Raw genomic sequence first — 18,354 nt, 5'->3', positions numbered from 1 at the left:
AAAAACAAACAAAACCAAAAACTAGGCACTCTTCAGTGAAGCAGACTGCAACACCACCAGGCTTGATTAAGGAATGACAATATGGAAGGCAGATGGCAGATGCATAGATGCCACACTATTGCCTTTCAGTTAAATATTGCTTGGTGTGTGGGGTTTTTTTTTTTTTCTTGTAAACCTCCCAAATAGAGTGATTTGCTTTCCTCAAGTTAGAAGTGTTAGTTCGTCTTTCCTTTAAATATCTGTGCATAGCTGTTTTTTTCCCTGCCGATTTGTTACCATCTGTAACCCTTCCTTTGTGAGATGATCTGATGACAACAGTTATCTTGGAGAGTAAAAGTGCACTCTTGAAACAACATGTAAGGGTGGACTCAGAGTGCGGGCTGTGTGTACATGATGCCCGAGCACTTTGTGTGTGTTGTATGTGTGTTTGTGTGTGTCCAGAACCTCAGTAAAGAACATATGTTGGCTCTGGGTGCCTGGTGCGTGTATACATTTTGTGTGAATATGCAGTGTGTGCATTCTGTGAGTGGTGAGTGTGTGTGTGTGGACCGTGTGTCGGGCTGAGTGCCTGCCTGTGTACTTTGGGTCTGTGTGTTCCCTGTATAGATATCGTGCTGACATCCTGAATGTGGGTCATCTCCTCCGTGCTGCTCTGTATGTGCTGGCTGAAGAGGGGCAGTGCGGACAGCTAGGGGAAGACGTTCTCCACGAGAGCATAATTTCTCAAAGGTGTTAAAGGGAATGGGGAGGGCCTGCAATCTGGGGAGTTGGGCCAAAAAATATCAGCAGGGTTTGGGCCTGGGTCAAAGAAATGTAAATTCCGGGAGTCTTGCAAGAGGGTGTTGCTGGGATGGGTGCTGACCACGAAGCGGAGAGGGAGCCTCCGGCGTTTCTGCAGGGCGGCTCGCTCCGGCTGGGGCGGCAGGCTGGGTACAACTCTGCGGGGCGGGCCGCGGGCACCCGGAACGAGGACCAGGCGCCGGGCGGACGGCGGGGCGCGGCAGGCGCGCTCCTCCCCCTGCCCCACGTCTCCCCCACCCCTGGCGCGGCGCCGCGGGGGGAGGGGGGCGCAGGCAGGCGGGGGCGGCGGCGGCAGCGGAGCAAGAGGCTAGGGCGACTGCTGCGATGAAGGGCGGTGGCGCGGCCGGGCCGGGGGCCGAGGCCACGGCCCTGGCGAGGGCCAGCCGCCGGGAGCCCTAAGGTGCCGCCGGCTCCGACTCCACCATGAGCGTCGCGCTGCAGGAGATGAGTGGCGGCGGCGGCAACGTGAGTGGGGGCCCCGGGGGAAAGGACCGGGGTTGGGGGGAGGCAGAGGGGCAGGCGGCGTCGGGAAGGAGCTCCGGCTCGCGGAGAAGGGGCTGCGAACTTGACGGGCGGGGGTCGGAGGGACCCAGGCCGGAGAGCCCGGCGGGCCGGAGGGAAGGAGCCCGCACTTCATGCAGGAGGGGCCCGGCCGGGCAAGGGGCGCCGGGGCAGGGCAGTGGGCGCGCAGCTCTCTCTGCCTGACCTGGGTTGGCGCCCCGACTGTCTGGCAGATGGTGGAGTACAAACGCGCCACGCTGCGGGATGAAGACGCACCCGAGACCCCCGTAGAGGGCGGGGCCTCCCCGGACGCCGTGGAGGTGGGCAAGGGGGTCATCCCTGTCTCACCAGGCCCCCGCCCTGGCATGACGGCCGGCGCACCCGGGAGCTCTGGGTTGCCCTGGAGGGTCACCTGCCCCCACCTCCGCTTCATCTCTGGCCTCTGCGCTAGGACTATGGTGAGGCGATTCGAAGTCATGACGTTGCACAAAACAGGCTGAGGGATCAACTCAGCTTGCTTCATTGCCCCTGTGCCCCAAGTTAACCCCGTTAGCGTCTTTGCTTCATGGCTCTGGAAGCTGCCTGAGCCTTCACCCTCTGGGAGGACTTCTGTGATTGGGTCGCCCACCTGCAGCTTGCTAGCTCCAGGTCCTCCTCTGTTCCCCAGGTGGGATTCCGGAAGAGGACAAGACACCTCTTGGGCTCGCACACCCAGCTGGAGCTGGTCTTGGCTGGTGTCTCTCTACTGCTGGCTGCACTGCTTCTGGGTTGCTTGGTGGCCCTGTGGGTCCAGTACCACAGAGGTAGGTGGGCCCACTCCTGTCATCAGCCCTCTTAGCTTGGGGGCTCTGGAGGCAGAAGGGGCTGCTAAAGTTCTCCCTGGGTGGGGCCAGCCTTCCCCCAGCTGTTCTCCCTCCTCCCAGCCTTCCTGCTGTCACGGCCCCTCCCAAAGCATTTGCCTCTCCCAGACTGACTGACAGTCCCCCACCCCCCTACCCACCGTGTCCCCTGCCACAGACCCATCCCACAGCACTTGCCTCACAGAGGCCTGCATTCGAGTGGCTGGAAAAATCTTGGAGTCCCTGGACCGTGGGGTGAGCCCCTGTGAAGACTTTTACCAGTTCTCCTGCGGAGGCTGGATTCGGAGAAACCCTCTGCCTGATGGGCGTTCTCGCTGGAACACCTTCAACAGCCTCTGGGACCAGAACCAGGCCATACTGAAGCACCTGCTCGGTAAATGGGCCTGTCCGGGAGGCACTGAGCCAAGTACATGCCTTGTTCCCAGCACAGGGCTCGGCACTTAGTAGGTACTCAAGAAATGTCCATGAATAAATGAATAAGTGGATGACTGCCACCACTCCCGGCCTAGGGGTTGCAGAGAGCAGGGGGCTCCTGAGGGGTGGAGATGAGTTTGAGGGGGCAGACCTCTGAGGTTAATGAAGGGACTCCTCTCTGCGCTCTGGAACACTGCTGAGGTGTGGTAGGCACCAGGGAGTCCGTAGTGCTTAGAGATCTTTGAGAGTCTCCCCGGACAGGGGAGAGAAAGCTACTCTTTGCTGTGGCAGACAGTCTTCCTGGGTCTACGTTAGGAGGACTACCCCCTTGAGAAGGCAAGGAGAGGGATCAAGCAAGGGTCCAGGACCCCTCTTAGCAGTTAGCATGGTTGCCACCCGGACCTGTGTTCTATTCAACAGAAAACACCACCTTCAACTCCAGCAGTGAAGCTGAGCGGAAGACACAGCGCTTCTACCTCTCCTGCCTACAGGTGGAGCGAATTGAAGAGCTGGGAGCCCAGCCGCTGCGAGACCTCATTGACAAGGTAGGCCCCCGGGATGGGCTGCAGGTGGGGGAGCAGCACAGGCCTTGGGAGAGGATGTGGCCCCAGAAAGCTTTAGGGGCCCCTGTTCCAGAGGTGCCACCATGGTCTCTACTCAGATTGGTGGCTGGAACGTTACGGGGCCCTGGGACCAGGACAACTTCATGGAGGTGCTGAAGGCAGTAGCAGGGACCTACAGGGCCACCCCCTTCTTCACTGTCTACATCAGTGCCGACTCTAAGAGTTCCAACAGCAATGTTATCCAGGTACTGGGCTGGGGAAGGGTGGGGAGGGACTTACGGACTATTTGCTGAGACCAGACTCCCCTCCCCTGTGCTGGGCTGGCTGGGGTGGCTCCCCCCGCACAAGAGTCCAGATTTCATGGGGGGAGGACTCACTCCTCACCTTGCTATTGCAGGTGGACCAGTCTGGGCTCTTTCTGCCCTCTCGAGATTACTACCTAAACAGGACTGCCAATGAGAAAGTAAGGAGCATCCTCAGAATAGCCACCCTGACCCCCCTGTTGAGCTGGGCTCATCCCTGTTTACTTTTACCTTTACCCAGGGTCAGAGTGGCGAAGGTGAGCCTATCCTGTCACCTAGTGAGCCGACTGCCATTCCTTCTTTCTCTCTTCATTCTCCCCTCCCTGCATTCTTCCCTCCCTCCTTTCTTCCCTTCCCTTTCCTTTCTCCCTTCCTCTTTCCTTCTTTCCTTCCTTCCTTTCTCTTACTCTTCCAGGAAAACATTTTACAGGCACCTGCTGTGAGACGTACATTTCAGAGCCACTGTCATAGGAAGCTTTCAGTGTAGATGGGTTCACAGACCTAGATAGCTGAGAACACGGCTCAAAAGAGGGCCTCTGGGACTCAGGAGAGACCTGGCAGCCAGAGAAGTTTTCCTAAGGAGGTTGCATTTGAGCCAGGCCCTGTAGAATATCTAGGACTGGGTGAGGGCATGCTCAGATTTTAAACAAAAGTGTTGAAGAAGGAAAAGCTAAGGCGTGTTTGGACCACAGGAAGGGATCCAGTTTGGCAAAGTGTAGAGCTCAAAGCAGATGAGAGGGTGGAAAGGTGGGTAGGAACTAGTTTAGGAAGTCAGTATGGCTAGGTGTGAAAAGTAGATGCAAGAGAGGGAGCCTGGAGATCAGTTAAGAGTGTCCGCAGTACTCCAGGCTCTGAATCTGTGAGGACCCAAATGGGGGAAGTGGCAGAAGGAAAGTCAGGAAGGGGAGGATGCAAGAGACATAATCAAGTGCAAATCATGAATTGTTGATGCCTGGATGTTAGAGGAGTAGAAGGAGGAACAGGTAAAGACAGTTGAGGCTGTGCACCTGAATGATGGTGGGATGGAGGGGTCCTTAGAGAATTCGGGATGCCTACAGGGAGAACCAGCTTCAAGCACATTGGGGAGGTGGTGATATCACAGGAAAAAGGCAGACTTTGAACTCAGACCTTGATTTTAATCCCAGCTTGGCAGCTTGGTGCAAGTTGATTAAGCTCTCTGAGGCTGTTTCTTCATCTGAAAAATGGGGATCACAGCATCTACCTCATATAGTGCTTGGAGGCAGGAGGAGGATGCAAGTTTATGCTTCTGCGTGTGGCAGACCCTTAGGGAGTGGGAGCTGCTCATGTCAGACGTGTGAGTGTGAGGGACCTGGGTACCATCTCTGTACAGAGGTCAGCAGACAGCTGTGAAAGCTGGGTGGTGTCCTGGAGAGAGCACGGGCCTGGAGGGAGCCGAAGGCTTGAGGGGCATCTCCTTAAAAGCCTAGACAAAGACTTAGGAGAAGTGAGAGAAAGGGCAAGACTAGAGAAGGAAAACAAGGAGATCCTTGGGACTTCCCTGGTGGCACAGTGGATAAGATCTGTGCTCCCAATGCAGGGGGCCTGGGTTTGATCCCTGGTCCGGGAACTGGATCCCACATGCATGCCACAACTAAGAGTTTGCATGCCACAACTAAGGAGCCCGCGTGCCGCAAGTAAGACCTGGTGCAACCAAGTAAATAAATAAATATTTTTTTTAAAAAAAGAAGAAGGAGGAGATCCTTGTATTTCAAGGGCAGCGGGAGAAAGAGAGACTTCTGTGGGGAAGGATAACCAAGGGGGGGGGGTTGTCCTTCTCCCATTCACTCCCAAACACTTACCAAGCATCCCTCAGCCAGACCCTCTGCTACCATGTGGTGAACAAGACACTGCCACTGAGTGGGGGAGAAGGCAAGAAATGGCCAAGTGCAGTTATCCTGTGCACAGTTGCTGGGACTGTTGTAAGAGGAGGAGCATGGCATTCCAAGGGTGCAGTAACAGGGAGCCAGCCTGGTCCTAGGGTGAGGGTAGGCTGTGGGAAGGGAGAGGGTTCTAGGCAAAGGGAACAGCTGATGCAAAGGCTCTGAGGTGGGAAGCGGTGTGACTTGTTAACAGATCAGAGAGGGGAGTGGGAGGGGAGAGTGGGCCAAGTCCTTCTGGACAGGTAGGTGGAGTCGTGTTATACATAAACACTATGGGTCAAGTTTAGCATTTATCCCAAAAGAAATGGAATAGGAAACTCAAAAGTGGAGAGTGTTATGAATAGATGTGTGATTTTGATATCACCTGAGTCAGGGGAGGAATTTTGAGAATTCAGGAGAGAACCACATGGTCTGACCCCCAGGAAAGGGCAGGAGAAGCCTCGATTCACCTCTCAGGGTGTCACCAGTTGTCTTGGGTAGGAAGTCTCCTGTGCCAGCATCTAGGGGAAGCTGTAGTGCCAAAGGAAGTCTTGGGAATTCTCTGGCGGTCCAGTGGTTAGGACTCAGCACTTCCAATGCCAGGGGCCCGGGTTCGATCCCTGGTCAGGAAACTAAGATCCCGCAAGCTGAGTGTCACGGCCAAAAACAACAACAACAACAAAAAAAACCACATTAAAAAAAAGGCAAGTCTTAAGCTGAAAGGAAGGAAGTAGGGAGAGAGGGGTAAGTGAGTTGGGGGGCGGGGCAAGATCACTGGTTGAACCAACCATCCACTTTAGGAGCTGGGATGACTGGAGTTGGTAGGCAAACCTCTTCTTCTGACAGCAGCAGCAAGAAGGAAGGGAGGTGGGAAAAAGATATTTTGAATATCTTGATATTTGAATATTTTGAATATTTCGCAGAGAATGGATATTAAGGGATCTAAAACTTCTCAGTAAAGTGGAAGAGGAGATGGCCTTCAGCAATTAAAGGAGCCCCGGGTGGGGCTTCAGGGCAAGAGTGAGAGTGGTCCCTGGGAGGAGGGCCACAGGAAGTCAGTGCTGAGCAGGGCAGAGGGTCTGTGCACGGGTTTTCATCCATCAGTCAACAAATATTTATTGAGCACCTACTGTGTGCCAGATGCTGTGCTAGAGCCTGAGACTACAGTGCAGAACAGAACAAACAGCCCCTGCCCCCATGCAGCTCAAGTGCCAGCAGGCTCCGAGGCGACATGGGTTTGTTCTGAGCCCAGGCAGTGCTGGGATTGTGGCCCTGGAGTCATCAGGCCTAGGCCACATTTCAACTCTGCCATCTGCTAGTTTGTAGTATGAGTCAAATCATGTAATCTTGCCAAGCTTCATCTGTAAGATGGAGCTATATGGAGTTGCCCTGGTGGGCGCGGGGTCAGGGCACAGATATATTACATGTAAAACGCAAGCAGAAAATTTGATACATGTATATACATGTAGTCACTAAATATTTCTTTTCTGTGTTTTTCTCCCCCTTGGAGACCAGAGGGGAAGGCAGCAAGTTTGAGGCCTAGCAGGATGGGAGGTAGAAGGAAATTGAAGCTACTGTGGACCAGATTCCCCACTGGGGTCCACTCAGCTGTTAAGTGAGGGCACATGGTCACTGACAGGCTGGGAAAAGTAGAAGGGCTTTAGGAAATGAGAGCAGTATGGGAAGCGGATCCATCCACTGCACAAATATTTACAGGGCTCCTTTTCTGTGCTAGGCCCTATTCCAGACACTTGGGATACAGTGGTGACTAAGCCGCTGTAACTTGGAACAGTGCTCTCCTGTAACTTACCTTCTCCTTGGGGAAACAGATGATGAATAATTGCACAAATAAATAAAAAAAGATCCTAGCAGGTGGTGATAAGCAGTATGACAGAAATGATGAGGGTCATCCAGGAAAGCTTCTACGAGGAGGGTCTGCAGACGAGACAGTGAGGAGGGTCTGCAGAGGAGACGGTGAGCAGGGATAGCAGCCAGAATAGTCGTCTTAGCCTTGGGTAGGACTTGTTGCTGGGCTCTGAGGGTGACTTGGGGCCTTGACAGGTGCTTACCGCCTACCTGGACTACATGGAGGAGCTGGGGATGCTGCTGGGAGGACATCCAGCCTCCACACGGGAGCAGATGCAGCAGGTGCTGGAGCTGGAGATACAACTGGCCAACATCACGGTGCCCCAGGACCAGCGGCGGGATGAGGAGAAGATCTACCACAAGATGAGCATCGCAGAGCTGCAGGTGGGGCAGGCAGGGAATAGAGACAGCTGCGGGGGGCAGCCCCAGCACAGGCCACGCAGCTTCCCTTCACGCCATCTGTCTGAGGCAGCCAAGACTCTCCTCATTTCCTTGCTTTCTCTGAGCTTCCCAGTTGAACTGTTGCTATCCTGGAAGGAAAAATGGTGTCCATTTTAGGGCACCCCCACTGGGCCATCCCTTGGTCCCTTTCGTATTGCCTGGGGATGCATAGAGGGATTATGTTAAAAATCCATGACAACTTGTACAAGATGTTCACAAAACAATCAGAAGAGAAATGGAAGCATCTCCTGGAGGGCCCTTACTGTGCCAGGCATCAGCCTCTTAGTCGTTGGATTATGGAAAAGTTGGATAAGGGGGGGTTCTGGAGGAGAGGCCAGGTATGTAGGGACCCTGGGTGGTATCTGGGGAGTTTGTTAACTGTCTGAAAGATATTGGAATATCTGCAGTCCAACTAAATATCACACATGGTGGTTTTCCTTGTATGATATGTGATTGGGTTCCCTGATTGAAGAGCACTTAGGCCTGAAAATGGGTTTATTATAGGAAGGGGCCTCCAAGCAGCTAGTAGCTGTTGCTATGACAATGGAAAGGGCTCCCAGCTCCAGTGTATCAATGGGGGAGTGGTCTGCTGAAAGCCAAGGGGGCAGGGACGCTTGAGATATTTTTGCTCACAGGCCCTGGCGCCCTCCATGGACTGGCTGGAATTCCTGTCCTTCTTGCTGTCACCGCTGGAGCTGGGTGATTCTGAGCCTGTGGTGGTGTATGGGATGGATTATTTGCAGCAGGTGTCAGAGCTCATCAACCGCACAGAGCCAAGGTGGGGGGTGGAGCCCAAGGTGTCAGGGGTGGGGCTCAGGGCTCTGTGCAGGCTCTTCCCCTAGGCTGGGGCTTCAGGGGACCCACTTGTGGTCTCTATTTGCACACCTAGCTCCAACCTGACTTTTACAGGCAGGTGTGTGGTCCCAGGGTAAGAGCGAGGGATTATGGAACAGCTCCCACATGTGCCTCTCGGGACTCCTGCTGTCTGCATGCTGGTAGAGCTGGTTTGGGGTGGAAATGTTACCTGCCTTTACCTTACGTTCTGGCTACCTGAATGCCAGTGTCCTGAACAACTACCTGATCTGGAACCTGGTACAGAAGACAACATCAAGCCTGGACCGCCGCTTTGAGTCTGCACAAGAGAAGCTGCTGGAGACCCTCTATGGCACCAAGAAGGTGGGCTTTCTGACTCTGCTCCCACCTTCCAATCCAGTCAGGCTGACACTTCACACCCACTGTGTGTCAGGCACTATTTGCACATGGAGCACAGGATTAGGAATCAGGCTGACTTGGGTTCCATTCCTAACTCCTCTATCTCTTGGCCTATGGGACCTTGAGCATATCCCCCTACCTCTCTGACTCTCCATTTCTTGGTCTGTAAAACAGGAATTTCTTGTGGGGTTGTTATGAGGACTGAGTTCACGTAAGTGAAGCACCTACCCAGTGCATGCTATGTGTAGGCACTCAACTTTGATGATGAGGGTGAAGGAGAGAATGAATAAATGCAGTTCTTAGTTTCAGGAAGCCCTGTTAAGTGGGGGAAGGAGACGTGTAAACAAACATTATATTTTGGGGTGATAAGCGCTCACACTGAGTGACAAACCTTCTTTGTGTTGTAGGACAGAGGTGGAGACAGCACATTTTACCTGGGGGATGGGGGGCATTAGGAAAGTCTTCTCTGAAGAGGTGACATTTGAAGAATGAGTTCATCAAGAAAGCCAGGGAAAAGGGATTCCCGACTGAAGGAATACGATGTGTAAATTCCCAGAGGCCAGAAGGAGCGTGGTAGTTTTGCATGTGTTCGGGCATGACTTTGAGGACAGGGCACCGGAGAGGCTGAGGGTGGTGAGGCGGGCCTGGGGCAATCCTTGGAGGGACCTGAACGCTGTGCCTAGGAAGCCTGGCCTTGATTCAGGGATGGAGAACCTAGGATGGTTTTAAGCAGAGGTGTAACCTGGTTGGATTTATGTATTAGATCATCTTTCTGTAGCTAAATGGAAGATGGATGGAGGGGGTGACGGGAGGGGGATGAGAATGGAGTCGAGTGTCTAGTTAGGAGGCCACTGCAATCTTCAGGCAAGAGACGACAGTGTTATAGGACAGGGAAGTGACAACGGCGTGGATGAAGGAGACGATTAAGAAGCAGAATTAGTATTAGAATCTGGTGATAGATTGAACATGAGGGTAGGGAGATGGAGGAAGCTGGTGACTCCCAGGTTTCTGGCATGGGGGACTGACTGGATATAAGACTGAGATGTGCAGCTGAGCAAAGAAAGGTCTGGACCCCAGTGGGCCTCTGAGAAACATAAGAGGAGGAGAGTGCTGCAAATAGAGTGGGCAGCACACATGTCCCTCCTGAGGTTTCGCTGCTGGCATTGGCATGCTTTACGATATTGCCCTTCATTTTCCCTGGAGTCTGAAGGAGAGATGGCACCCCAAACCTAGGCCTCCTATGTGCAGAGCGAGAGGGGCTGGCCCTAGAGACAGAGAAAGGCCCTCAGACTGGAGGGCAGAGCGATCTCCAGGAGGCCTGGCTCTTTACCCCTTCCAGTCCTGCACGCCAAGGTGGCAGACCTGCATCTCCAACACGGACGACGCCCTTGGCTTCGCTCTGGGCTCCCTCTTTGTGAAGGCCACGTTTGACCGGCAGAGTAAGGAAATTGTGAGTCTTCAGGGTCCTTCCAACACTGCCCCTTGTTTTAGTTAAAATTCACCATTCATATTTGTATGTACCTACAGGGAAAAAATTTGGAGGAAATTCATCGACAAATTAGCGGTGATTACTTTGGGTGGTTGGGATTATGAGGGTTTTTTTTTTCTTCTTTTAAAGTTTTCTGCGTTTTCCAAGTGTTCTACAATGAGTTTATGTTACCTATATAATTAGAAAAATAATGTTTACTTTTTAGGAAATTATGTTTGTGCTTAAAATATTACCTATAAGGATGTAAATGGCAGTGTTGTTTATAATAGGTGAAAATGACAACAGCTTAAATGTCCAGCATAGGGGACTGGAAAAACAAATTGTGATTAGGCTGGATTATGAGGCAGCCTTAAATCTGATGATTGTTAAGTGAACAGAAAGTAAGTTATGAAATGTATGTATGTTGCACAACATAATTCCATATTATATGTATATGTGTGTAAAAAAAAATATATATATATATGAATATCCCAGCAGGGGAAGACACTAGACATAGTCAAAATGTTGAAAGGAGTTATCTGTGAGGGATAAGATTTTAAACGGTCTATTTTCTTCTTCAACTCTTCTCAATTTTCCACATTTTCTGCTATTAATGCCTTCTTTTCATAATTGGATAAAAATGAATGCACTACATTAAATTATAATGTTAATTCAGTTAACTTATTGTCAGTTTTTTGATTAGTTAGGAAAAAAACCACCACAGTCCCAGTACCTTCACAAATCATGTTTCCTTCTCATCCTGCCCAGATGCTCAGCCTTATTTCAAGAGTCTGGGTACTCCCATGTGCTCCCCTGGAAGGACAGGGATGGGGCACTAGGGGGGATGGGGCACTAGGGTAGACGGGGAGGAAGGATGCTTTAATGCGAGTGGGAGGCAGACTTGTGCACCCTCTCTCCCAGGCAGAGGGGATGATCAGCGAGATCCGGACTGCCTTTGAGGAGGCCCTGGGACAGTTGGTTTGGATGGATGAGAAGACCCGCCAGGCAGCCAAGGAGAAAGTGAGCAGTGGCCAGGGTTGGGGTGCCATCTTGAGGTGAGGATGGAGAATACAGTTTTGGTTGGCGGGGGGGCAGGGGGGAGCCTGGGGAGGAAACCCTTAACCTGCTCTCTTTAGGCAGATGCCATCTATGATATGATTGGTTTCCCAGACTTCATCCTGGAGCCCAAAGAGCTGGATGATGTTTATGATGGGGTGAGTACCCTGCCCATCAGTACTGAACCTTAGCCCTGTGGGGGGCACAGGGCTCAGGAATGGGAGCTCAAGCACTGAGAGGGAAGGAGATGCTTGTTGGTGCCTTTCAGAGGCAAGTGCAGGCAGCCAGCATTGCTCAAGTGCTGGCTGTGTGCCAGGCTGCAGGCCAGACAGCAGTAGAATGCAGTGTTCACAAGCAGGGGTTTGTAGTCAAACCTGTTTTTACCTAACTGTAACCTTGGACAAGTTATATAACCTCTCTGGGCCTCAGTTTCTTCATCTGTAAAAGGGAGTCCTATTAGCACTTACCTGATAGGATTGTTGTGAGAATAAAAGGAGATAGTATTAAAAAAAAATAGAGCAACTGCAACATAATATTGGCAATTATTATTTATTAGCTATTTTACACCCATTTTACAGTTGAAGAAACTGAGGCTCAGAAGGGTGCTAATTAGTAGCCAAACTGGGACTATTATCTTCTCCAACGTGTCCTCTCACTGGCTTTCTACTTCCTACCATTCCCACAGTATGAAGTGTCTGAAGATTCCTTCTTCCAGAACATGTTGAATTTGTACAACTTCTCTGCAAAGGTGATGGCTGACCAGCTCCGCAAGCCTCCCAGCCGGGACCAGTAAGAATGGGGGCTGCAGACACTTGGGGCAGCAGGAAATGTAGGGGAGGTTTCCAGGGCTGAAGGAAGGGGATGGCAAGATGGATCCCAAATGAGGCACGAGGTTCTTCTAGAATGTCGGTCAGGGCTGCTGGGCATCGAGAGAGTCAGGCTCCGCCTCAGCTTCTCCCTCCCCCAGGTGGAGCATGACCCCCCAGACAGTGAATGCCTACTACCTTCCAACCAAGAATGAAATCGTCTTCCCCGCTGGCATCCTGCAGGCCCCCTTCTACGCCCGCAACCACCCCAAGTGTGTCTGAGGCAGGAGGGGCTGGGTGCTGGGGCCTGGGCCTGCGGGTGAGCTGGGAGCAGGGCTGGAGGTGGGATCTAGAAGTCCCCCCACCACGTCCTCACTCAACATTCCTCACCTACCAGGGCCCTGAACTTTGGTGGCATCGGCGTGGTGATGGGCCACGAGTTGACACATGCCTTTGATGACCAAGGTAGAGGTCCATGTAGTTGTCTCCTCCAGCCTAGAATTCCTAGTGGCTCCTGCAAAACCTTGGGATGTTGGAAGCAGGCCCTGTGGACCCCGGGGTCTGTGGACTAGGGCTGGTGGGGGCACTTGTGCCCCCAAGGGTTGAGTTCTGCTCTCGGTGGGGTGCAAAGGTTAGTTCTCCTCAGGGCGTGAGTATGACAAGGAAGGGAACCTGCGGCCATGGTGGCAGAATGAGTCGCTGGCAGCCTTCCGGAATCACACGGCCTGCATGGAGGAGCAGTATAGCCAGTACCAGGTCAACGGGGAGAAGCTCAACGGCCGCCAGACGCTGGGGGAGAACATCGCTGACAACGGAGGGCTTAAGGCTGCCTACAACGTGAGTGGCCCTCTGGTGGCTGAGGCTCACCTGCCCTGGGGGGGGCAGGGCACTGGGTGGAGCTGGTGGGCAGGCCCCAACAGACTTGCCATCCGCTCCCAACCCCAGGCTTACAAAGCATGGCTAAGAAAGCATGGGGAGGAGCAGCAGCTACCAGCCGTGGGGCTCACCAACCACCAGCTCTTCTTTGTGGGATTTGCCCAGGTATTGCCCTCCTGGGAGGCCAGGGGTCTGCCCTTCTCCTACAACCTCCTGGGCATGTCATTAGAAGTCTGGGGCATGCAGAAGGGACTGGGAAATGGGGCCGAACTTGGAGTGTGGAAAGTGGTTTGGGAAGGCCTTGTGAAGCCTTTTGGTGGGGTCCACAAAAGCATGTGAGGAGGGCTGAGGAGGGAGAAGGCTTCAGGAGGCTTTTGCAGATCTCGAAGGGCAGGGCTGCCCTGCCTGATGGGGCAAGGGGTGGGGAGCGGGGTTGATCTCCATGATGCTCCTGTGAGGTGGCTGTGGAGGAGGAAGTGCGGGGCAAAGTGGCTCGTCCAGGGCTACCCAGGAATAAAGTAAGTGGCAGACTCAGCAGGGTCTCCTCCAGGTACTTTGCAGCCTCTGGGGGCTGGGTTTCTTCCCCTTGGACACATCCATCTAGGCAACCCATTGTCCAGGCAGCTTTGGAAGGCCCTTAAGGAACTTGGGAGGGAGGGCGCTTTCTCCTCCCTTGGTGCCGATGGCAAGGGGTCGGGGCTGAGACTCCTTGCTAAGCCCTCTCCTACATCCCTGAGGCTCTCGGAACCCAGGGCCTGGGGCGGTGGTGCCGTGTGTCCCCGGGATGGCTCTGCTGCAGCTGGGGCAGTGGCCTTGCCTGCACTAGACACCCTGTGTCCCCATGTCTGTCCTGGCCTGCAGGTGTGGTGCTCGGTCCGCACACCCGAGAGCTCTCACGAGGGGCTGGTGACGGACCCCCACAGCCCTGCCCGCTTCCGCGTGCTGGGCACGCTCGCCAACTCCCGTGACTTCCTGCGGCACTTCGGCTGCCCTGTCGGCTCCCCCATGAACTCAGGGCTGCTTTGTGAGGTGTGGTAGACTTGGGTCGGGGAGAAATGGCCAGCTGTTGCCAGGGCCTGGGGCAGCTTGCCCAGCGAGGCTGTCTGCTCTGCGGTTTGGAGAAGGCAAATGCCAGCTGGGCTGGGTCTGGCCCCTCCACACCACAGATGACATGAGTCCTAGTCCCTCCTCGCCCACCACATCGTGCCAAGGCTTTGGGGGTGTCCCTGCCTCCAGCAGAGCCCCCACCATTCACTGTGACATTCTTCCGCGTCACCCTGCCTGGAGGAGGCCTGGGCAGTGGGCACCAGCTCCCACAGGAAGGAGTCCACCTCTTCTGGTCCCAAGCTCCCTGGGCTTGGTGGCCACAGGGCCTGCTGTGACTGCCACATGCCGCCCACGCAGGGCCCGGCTGGTGTGCCTCCCACACATCTCCCCGAGGCTCACTCAGTGCTCCCTCGGGAGTAGACGGAGCTCCTTTCAGCCCCACCCTCGGGGTGGCCCCCACCCCGTGTTCCTCCTGCTGCTGCTGCTAATACTGCTGCCAGCCCTCGCTGACAAACCACCTGTGCTCAGTGCTTAGTGGAAGCCTTTACGAACCTTCCTGCCGCCCCCCAGGTTCCCTGGGCTCAGAGGGGAAGAGTGTACATGTAGGGGATGCTAGTCCCTGTGTCTCGGCATACAAGTCTTAGGGGATGACTGATTCTCCCTGGACCAAGCAGGAAAGCAGACAGGGCAGGGAGAGGGAAGGATAGAGTTTATTTTTACAGGAAAGAGGGTGGGGAAGGAGTGGTCTTGGCCCTGTAGGACCCTGTGACAATAAACAGACACACATCAGTCAGCCTGTCTCTTCCTTCAGCCCTGTTTTCATTTACTCATTCCACCAGTATTTATTGAGTACCTGCTGTATGCCAGGTACTCTTATAGGCACTCATTTACTCATGCACCAGACACAGGGGACTGAAATTTGAAGTCCCAAGAAGAAAAAGAAAGAGGCAGCATGGAGGAATGGCATGAAATTTAGTCTGGCAAGTGGAGTACATCCTCCGCTCACTGGTGGCCATATTCCATCACTGGCTGTTCTATAGCTGGAAGCATTGGCCATGACCCTCCACTGGTGCGTGCAGCTGGGTCTGACACTGAGTCTGGGTAACTACTCGGCCAGGGTCAGCTTGGAAGATGGGTGGCCCTTACCCTGCAGTGGAGGGCGGCCCTGGCCAAGGTAGCATTTTACTCCCTGGAGCTTGGAGCACCAGCCTCTGCTGGTGGCTGAGAAGACATGCATTTCTCCATGTTCTCAAAGGCTTAGCGCTCCTGAGAGCCGCTCATCCCACCTACACACGCTCATCGAGGCCTACCAAGTTCCAGGCACAGAGACTGCAGGTTTGGCTGCCACCCTCCAGAACAAGCAAGGGAAACAGAGCATTTATTGAACACCTCTGTGTTCCAGGCACTTCTGCTAGGTGGCTCATTTCTTTCTTCATTCATTTATTTATAAATTTGTATATTCATAGATTTATTTTTATAAGTATATTGATTACCAATAATGTGCCAGGCACTGGTGACAGAAAGAGGAATAAGATGATTCCCTCCCTCAGGTGACTCTTCTGTTGGCACTTTCACCTTCATAAGCTCGCCTGATCCTCGCAGCAACATGTTTTATAAGTGCTCCAGTTTCCATTTTACAGGTCTAACTGTAAACACTTCACTGCAGTCAGAGACCTGGATTGAAATTGAAGCTCTGGCAGCTGTGTGAGCTTGAGCCGGTTCCCTAACCTCTACAAGCCTCAGTTTCTTTATCTGTAAAATGAGAACCAGAGCAAAGCAGTGGAAAGAGCCCAGTCTCAGTTCTCTTTAAAATGCAGTGTTCCCCAAGGTGTAAGTAGGTGTGGGTTTACTAAGTTTGGAGGAGTAAGAGTGAAGCTTTGTCAGTGATTGCTGCTGGGGTCACTGGTTCCTAGGTGATGGCACCAGCACATGTCCCACAGTCTGTATCCTGTCCCAGCATCAGACTGTCCCCATAAAGAGCTGTATGTGGGTCTCTGTCAAGTTACTTGGAACTGTGGCTGCTCACCAAGGGAAGGAAATTGCTGGCTACTAAGAAAAAGGAAAAGTGGCCTTGGGAACTCTAAGACCAAGGGAAAGCATGGCTTGAGTCTCTGCTCTGAGTGCAAAACTCTAGGAGGGGTGGCAAAGTGTATTGGAAAGAGGAGGGCCATCACGTCTGGAAATCTGGTTCTGGCCCCAGTTCTGCCATCCCCCAGCTGTGACACCAGGCATGGCTTATCCCCTCTTCAGATCTCAGTAACCTTAGCAGTCTGTAAAATAAGTGGGTTGGATGAGATGATCTCTGAGGACTAGATCAGCTTTAATGTTTTAAGAAGTGAATTCAAGGGCTTAGCAAGTTCCAGAACCCAAAGAAATATTAAGAAATGGCTTGTGAAGTTTGGGTGTTGCACAGAGTATGAGATTTATAATGTCAGTGTAATGATAGAGGAGATAGGCTTGGTATCACAAAGCCCTGCCCTTCCCTTGACACCTGATTTCAGAGGCCAGCTTGGGATACTGACCAGCTGGCCACTGTGGCATTAAGACTCCATATTTGCAAAGGTCCAAGTGTCAAATGATGATGATGATGGTGATGATGATGAGCAGCCCTCATTTACCAAGTTCCTTTTTTTTTCTTTTTTTTTGCTTAAGCCTGTGCTAAGCACTTTAAAAACATCACCTCATTAAATTCCCACAACAACTTATAAGGAGGTCCTATCATTGTCTCTATCTTACAAGTGGCGAAACTAAGGAAAAAGATGACATAACTTCCAGTGTCAGCCAAGATTGCATTAAAGTCAAATTTGGAACTCAGAGCCTCAGATTTGGAATTCAGATGTTCTTAATCACAACCATTTAGTCTGCTAAGCCATGGCAGAATTTAGACTCAAACATATACATCTGCCTCTTCTGGGCAATTTTATCATGCTTCCAAGTGAGGCCATTACCAGCAGGTGCACTTTCATGGCCCCCATCTCACCCGGGCCAGGTACCTGCAACAACCATGCAGCTGCGGGAAACCTAAGCACATGTTGACCTGAAATTAAGCCAGGTGGCACTGTTTGTTGAGCACTCTGCAGGTGCTTGGTTCCATGGGCAAGGCAAGGTGAACATCAAGTGACAGATGTAACCTTCACCCTTAGTAGCCTGCCAAGCTGATAAATATGCATCTGCAATATGCTCTGATGTGTTAAAGCAGAAGGGGGAATAATGCATGGTGCTCCTGGGTGGACACATGAGAATAGTTATTAGTAAGGTGCTGGGCCATACCCTACACTATCCCATTGGAAGTTTGACTAATTCCCATGCACAATACAGTAACATATGCCAAACAATATGATTTCACACTTGGAAGTGCTCTCAAAATGTCAAGTTGGAAGAGAGTCTCCATAAAATAAGCACAGTTTCAGTAGACCTATCATGAGTCACAAATGTAGACTCCTGACAGTTTCCCAGTGCTGAGCTCTGGGCTCCAAAGAGAGCTCCCAATGGGCTATTATTATAAACAAAGATGACCTGAAGTTGAATGCAAAGCCATTTATTCAACAAATATTTGTCAAGGCCTACCACAAGCCAGGTGTTAAATTGGGTGCTAGGGGCACAAAGTTGAGTAAGACACAGTTCCTGTCCTAAGAGCTCAGAGTGGAGGGAGGGAGAGGTATGTATCAAGCATTGTAGGAGCACAGGGAAGAAATTAATAACTTGAAAGACAGAACAGGAAAGGCTTCCTACACAGGTGATACTGAGCTGGAGTACAGAGGATGGGAGAATTTGCTAGCCAAAAACAGTGAAGGGCATTCCATACAGAAAGAACAGCAACAAGAAAAGACTGATCCAGCTTGAAGGGGCAGGGCATGTTCAGAAATGGTGAAATGTTTAGGGTGATCAGAAGGAGGTAGATGAAAGGGGCATAATGAGAGGTGAGAGCCTGAAGAAGGGAAGTTGTAACAGTAGTTATAAAAAAGGGGATTGTAACAACTCCTTTCAGTCCTGGGAATTAACAGTAAAAGGGCCCCAATGCAATCTGATTTTGAAAAATATCACACAAAGAAAGTAGCAACCCAGTGGAAACAGTGCAATGCTGTGTCCGGCCTGAAGCATTTCTGGTATTACATAAGTGACGCTTTGGGTCAAATGATTCTCAGATGAGTAGAACCATCCATAAAATGTGTAGCTCTATAGCTCAGGCCATACGTTTGGGGGAAGCATGGCTGGCCAGTGGGTGCAATTTGAAGGAAGGTGGTAGGAAGGGACAGGTGAT

General features: G+C 52.3%; 1 protein-coding gene across 6 annotated transcripts; it reads left to right on the top strand.

Moving 5' to 3' along the window:
- Positions 1-1,124: 1,124 nt before the first annotated feature.
- LOC309806229 (endothelin-converting enzyme 2) lies at positions 1,125-14,859 on the top strand. 6 transcript variants are annotated; one of them, XM_082624880.1, is made up of 19 exons: positions 1,125-1,266; positions 1,536-1,760; positions 1,970-2,105; positions 2,320-2,535; positions 2,997-3,121; positions 3,238-3,384; positions 3,537-3,602; positions 7,383-7,571; positions 8,264-8,406; positions 8,690-8,804; positions 10,180-10,290; positions 11,230-11,328; positions 11,445-11,522; positions 12,050-12,153; positions 12,332-12,442; positions 12,568-12,635; positions 12,817-13,007; positions 13,116-13,211; positions 13,908-14,859. In XM_082624880.1, exons 1-19 carry the CDS (start codon positions 1,225-1,227, stop codon positions 14,082-14,084), a joined length of 2,439 nt encoding a protein of 812 aa, XP_082481006.1. In that variant the 5' UTR covers positions 1,125-1,224; the 3' UTR covers positions 14,085-14,859. The 6 variants fall into 6 exon arrangements, with proteins under 6 accessions (XP_082481006.1, XP_082481008.1, XP_082481004.1 ...); XM_082624882.1 differs by lacking the exon at positions 1,536-1,760; XM_082624878.1 differs by having other exon boundaries at positions 12,817-13,211.
- The last annotated feature ends 3,495 nt before the right edge of the window (positions 14,860-18,354 follow it).

This window comes from Mesoplodon mirus (assembly GCF_964341445.2).
Source record: "Mesoplodon mirus genome assembly, chromosome: 6".
In the NCBI taxonomy this organism is placed as follows: Eukaryota; Metazoa; Chordata; class Mammalia; order Artiodactyla; family Ziphiidae; genus Mesoplodon; species Mesoplodon mirus.
Note: the sequence above shows the minus strand (reverse complement) of the source record. Positions and strands in the feature narration are given on the sequence as shown.

Excerpts from the sequence above, each read along its gene's own strand:
- LOC309806229 (XM_082624877.1), top strand. The coding sequence starts at position 1,437 with ATGCAGGAGGGGCCCGGCCGGGCAAGGGGCGCCGGGGCAGGGCAGTGG. Across the intron at positions 3,603-7,382 it reads ACAGGACTGCCAATGAGAAA|GTGCTTACCGCCTACCTGGA; the intron begins GTAAGGAGCATC and ends GGGCCTTGACAG. Across the intron at positions 7,572-8,263 it reads TGAGCATCGCAGAGCTGCAG|GCCCTGGCGCCCTCCATGGA; the intron begins GTGGGGCAGGCA and ends TTTTGCTCACAG.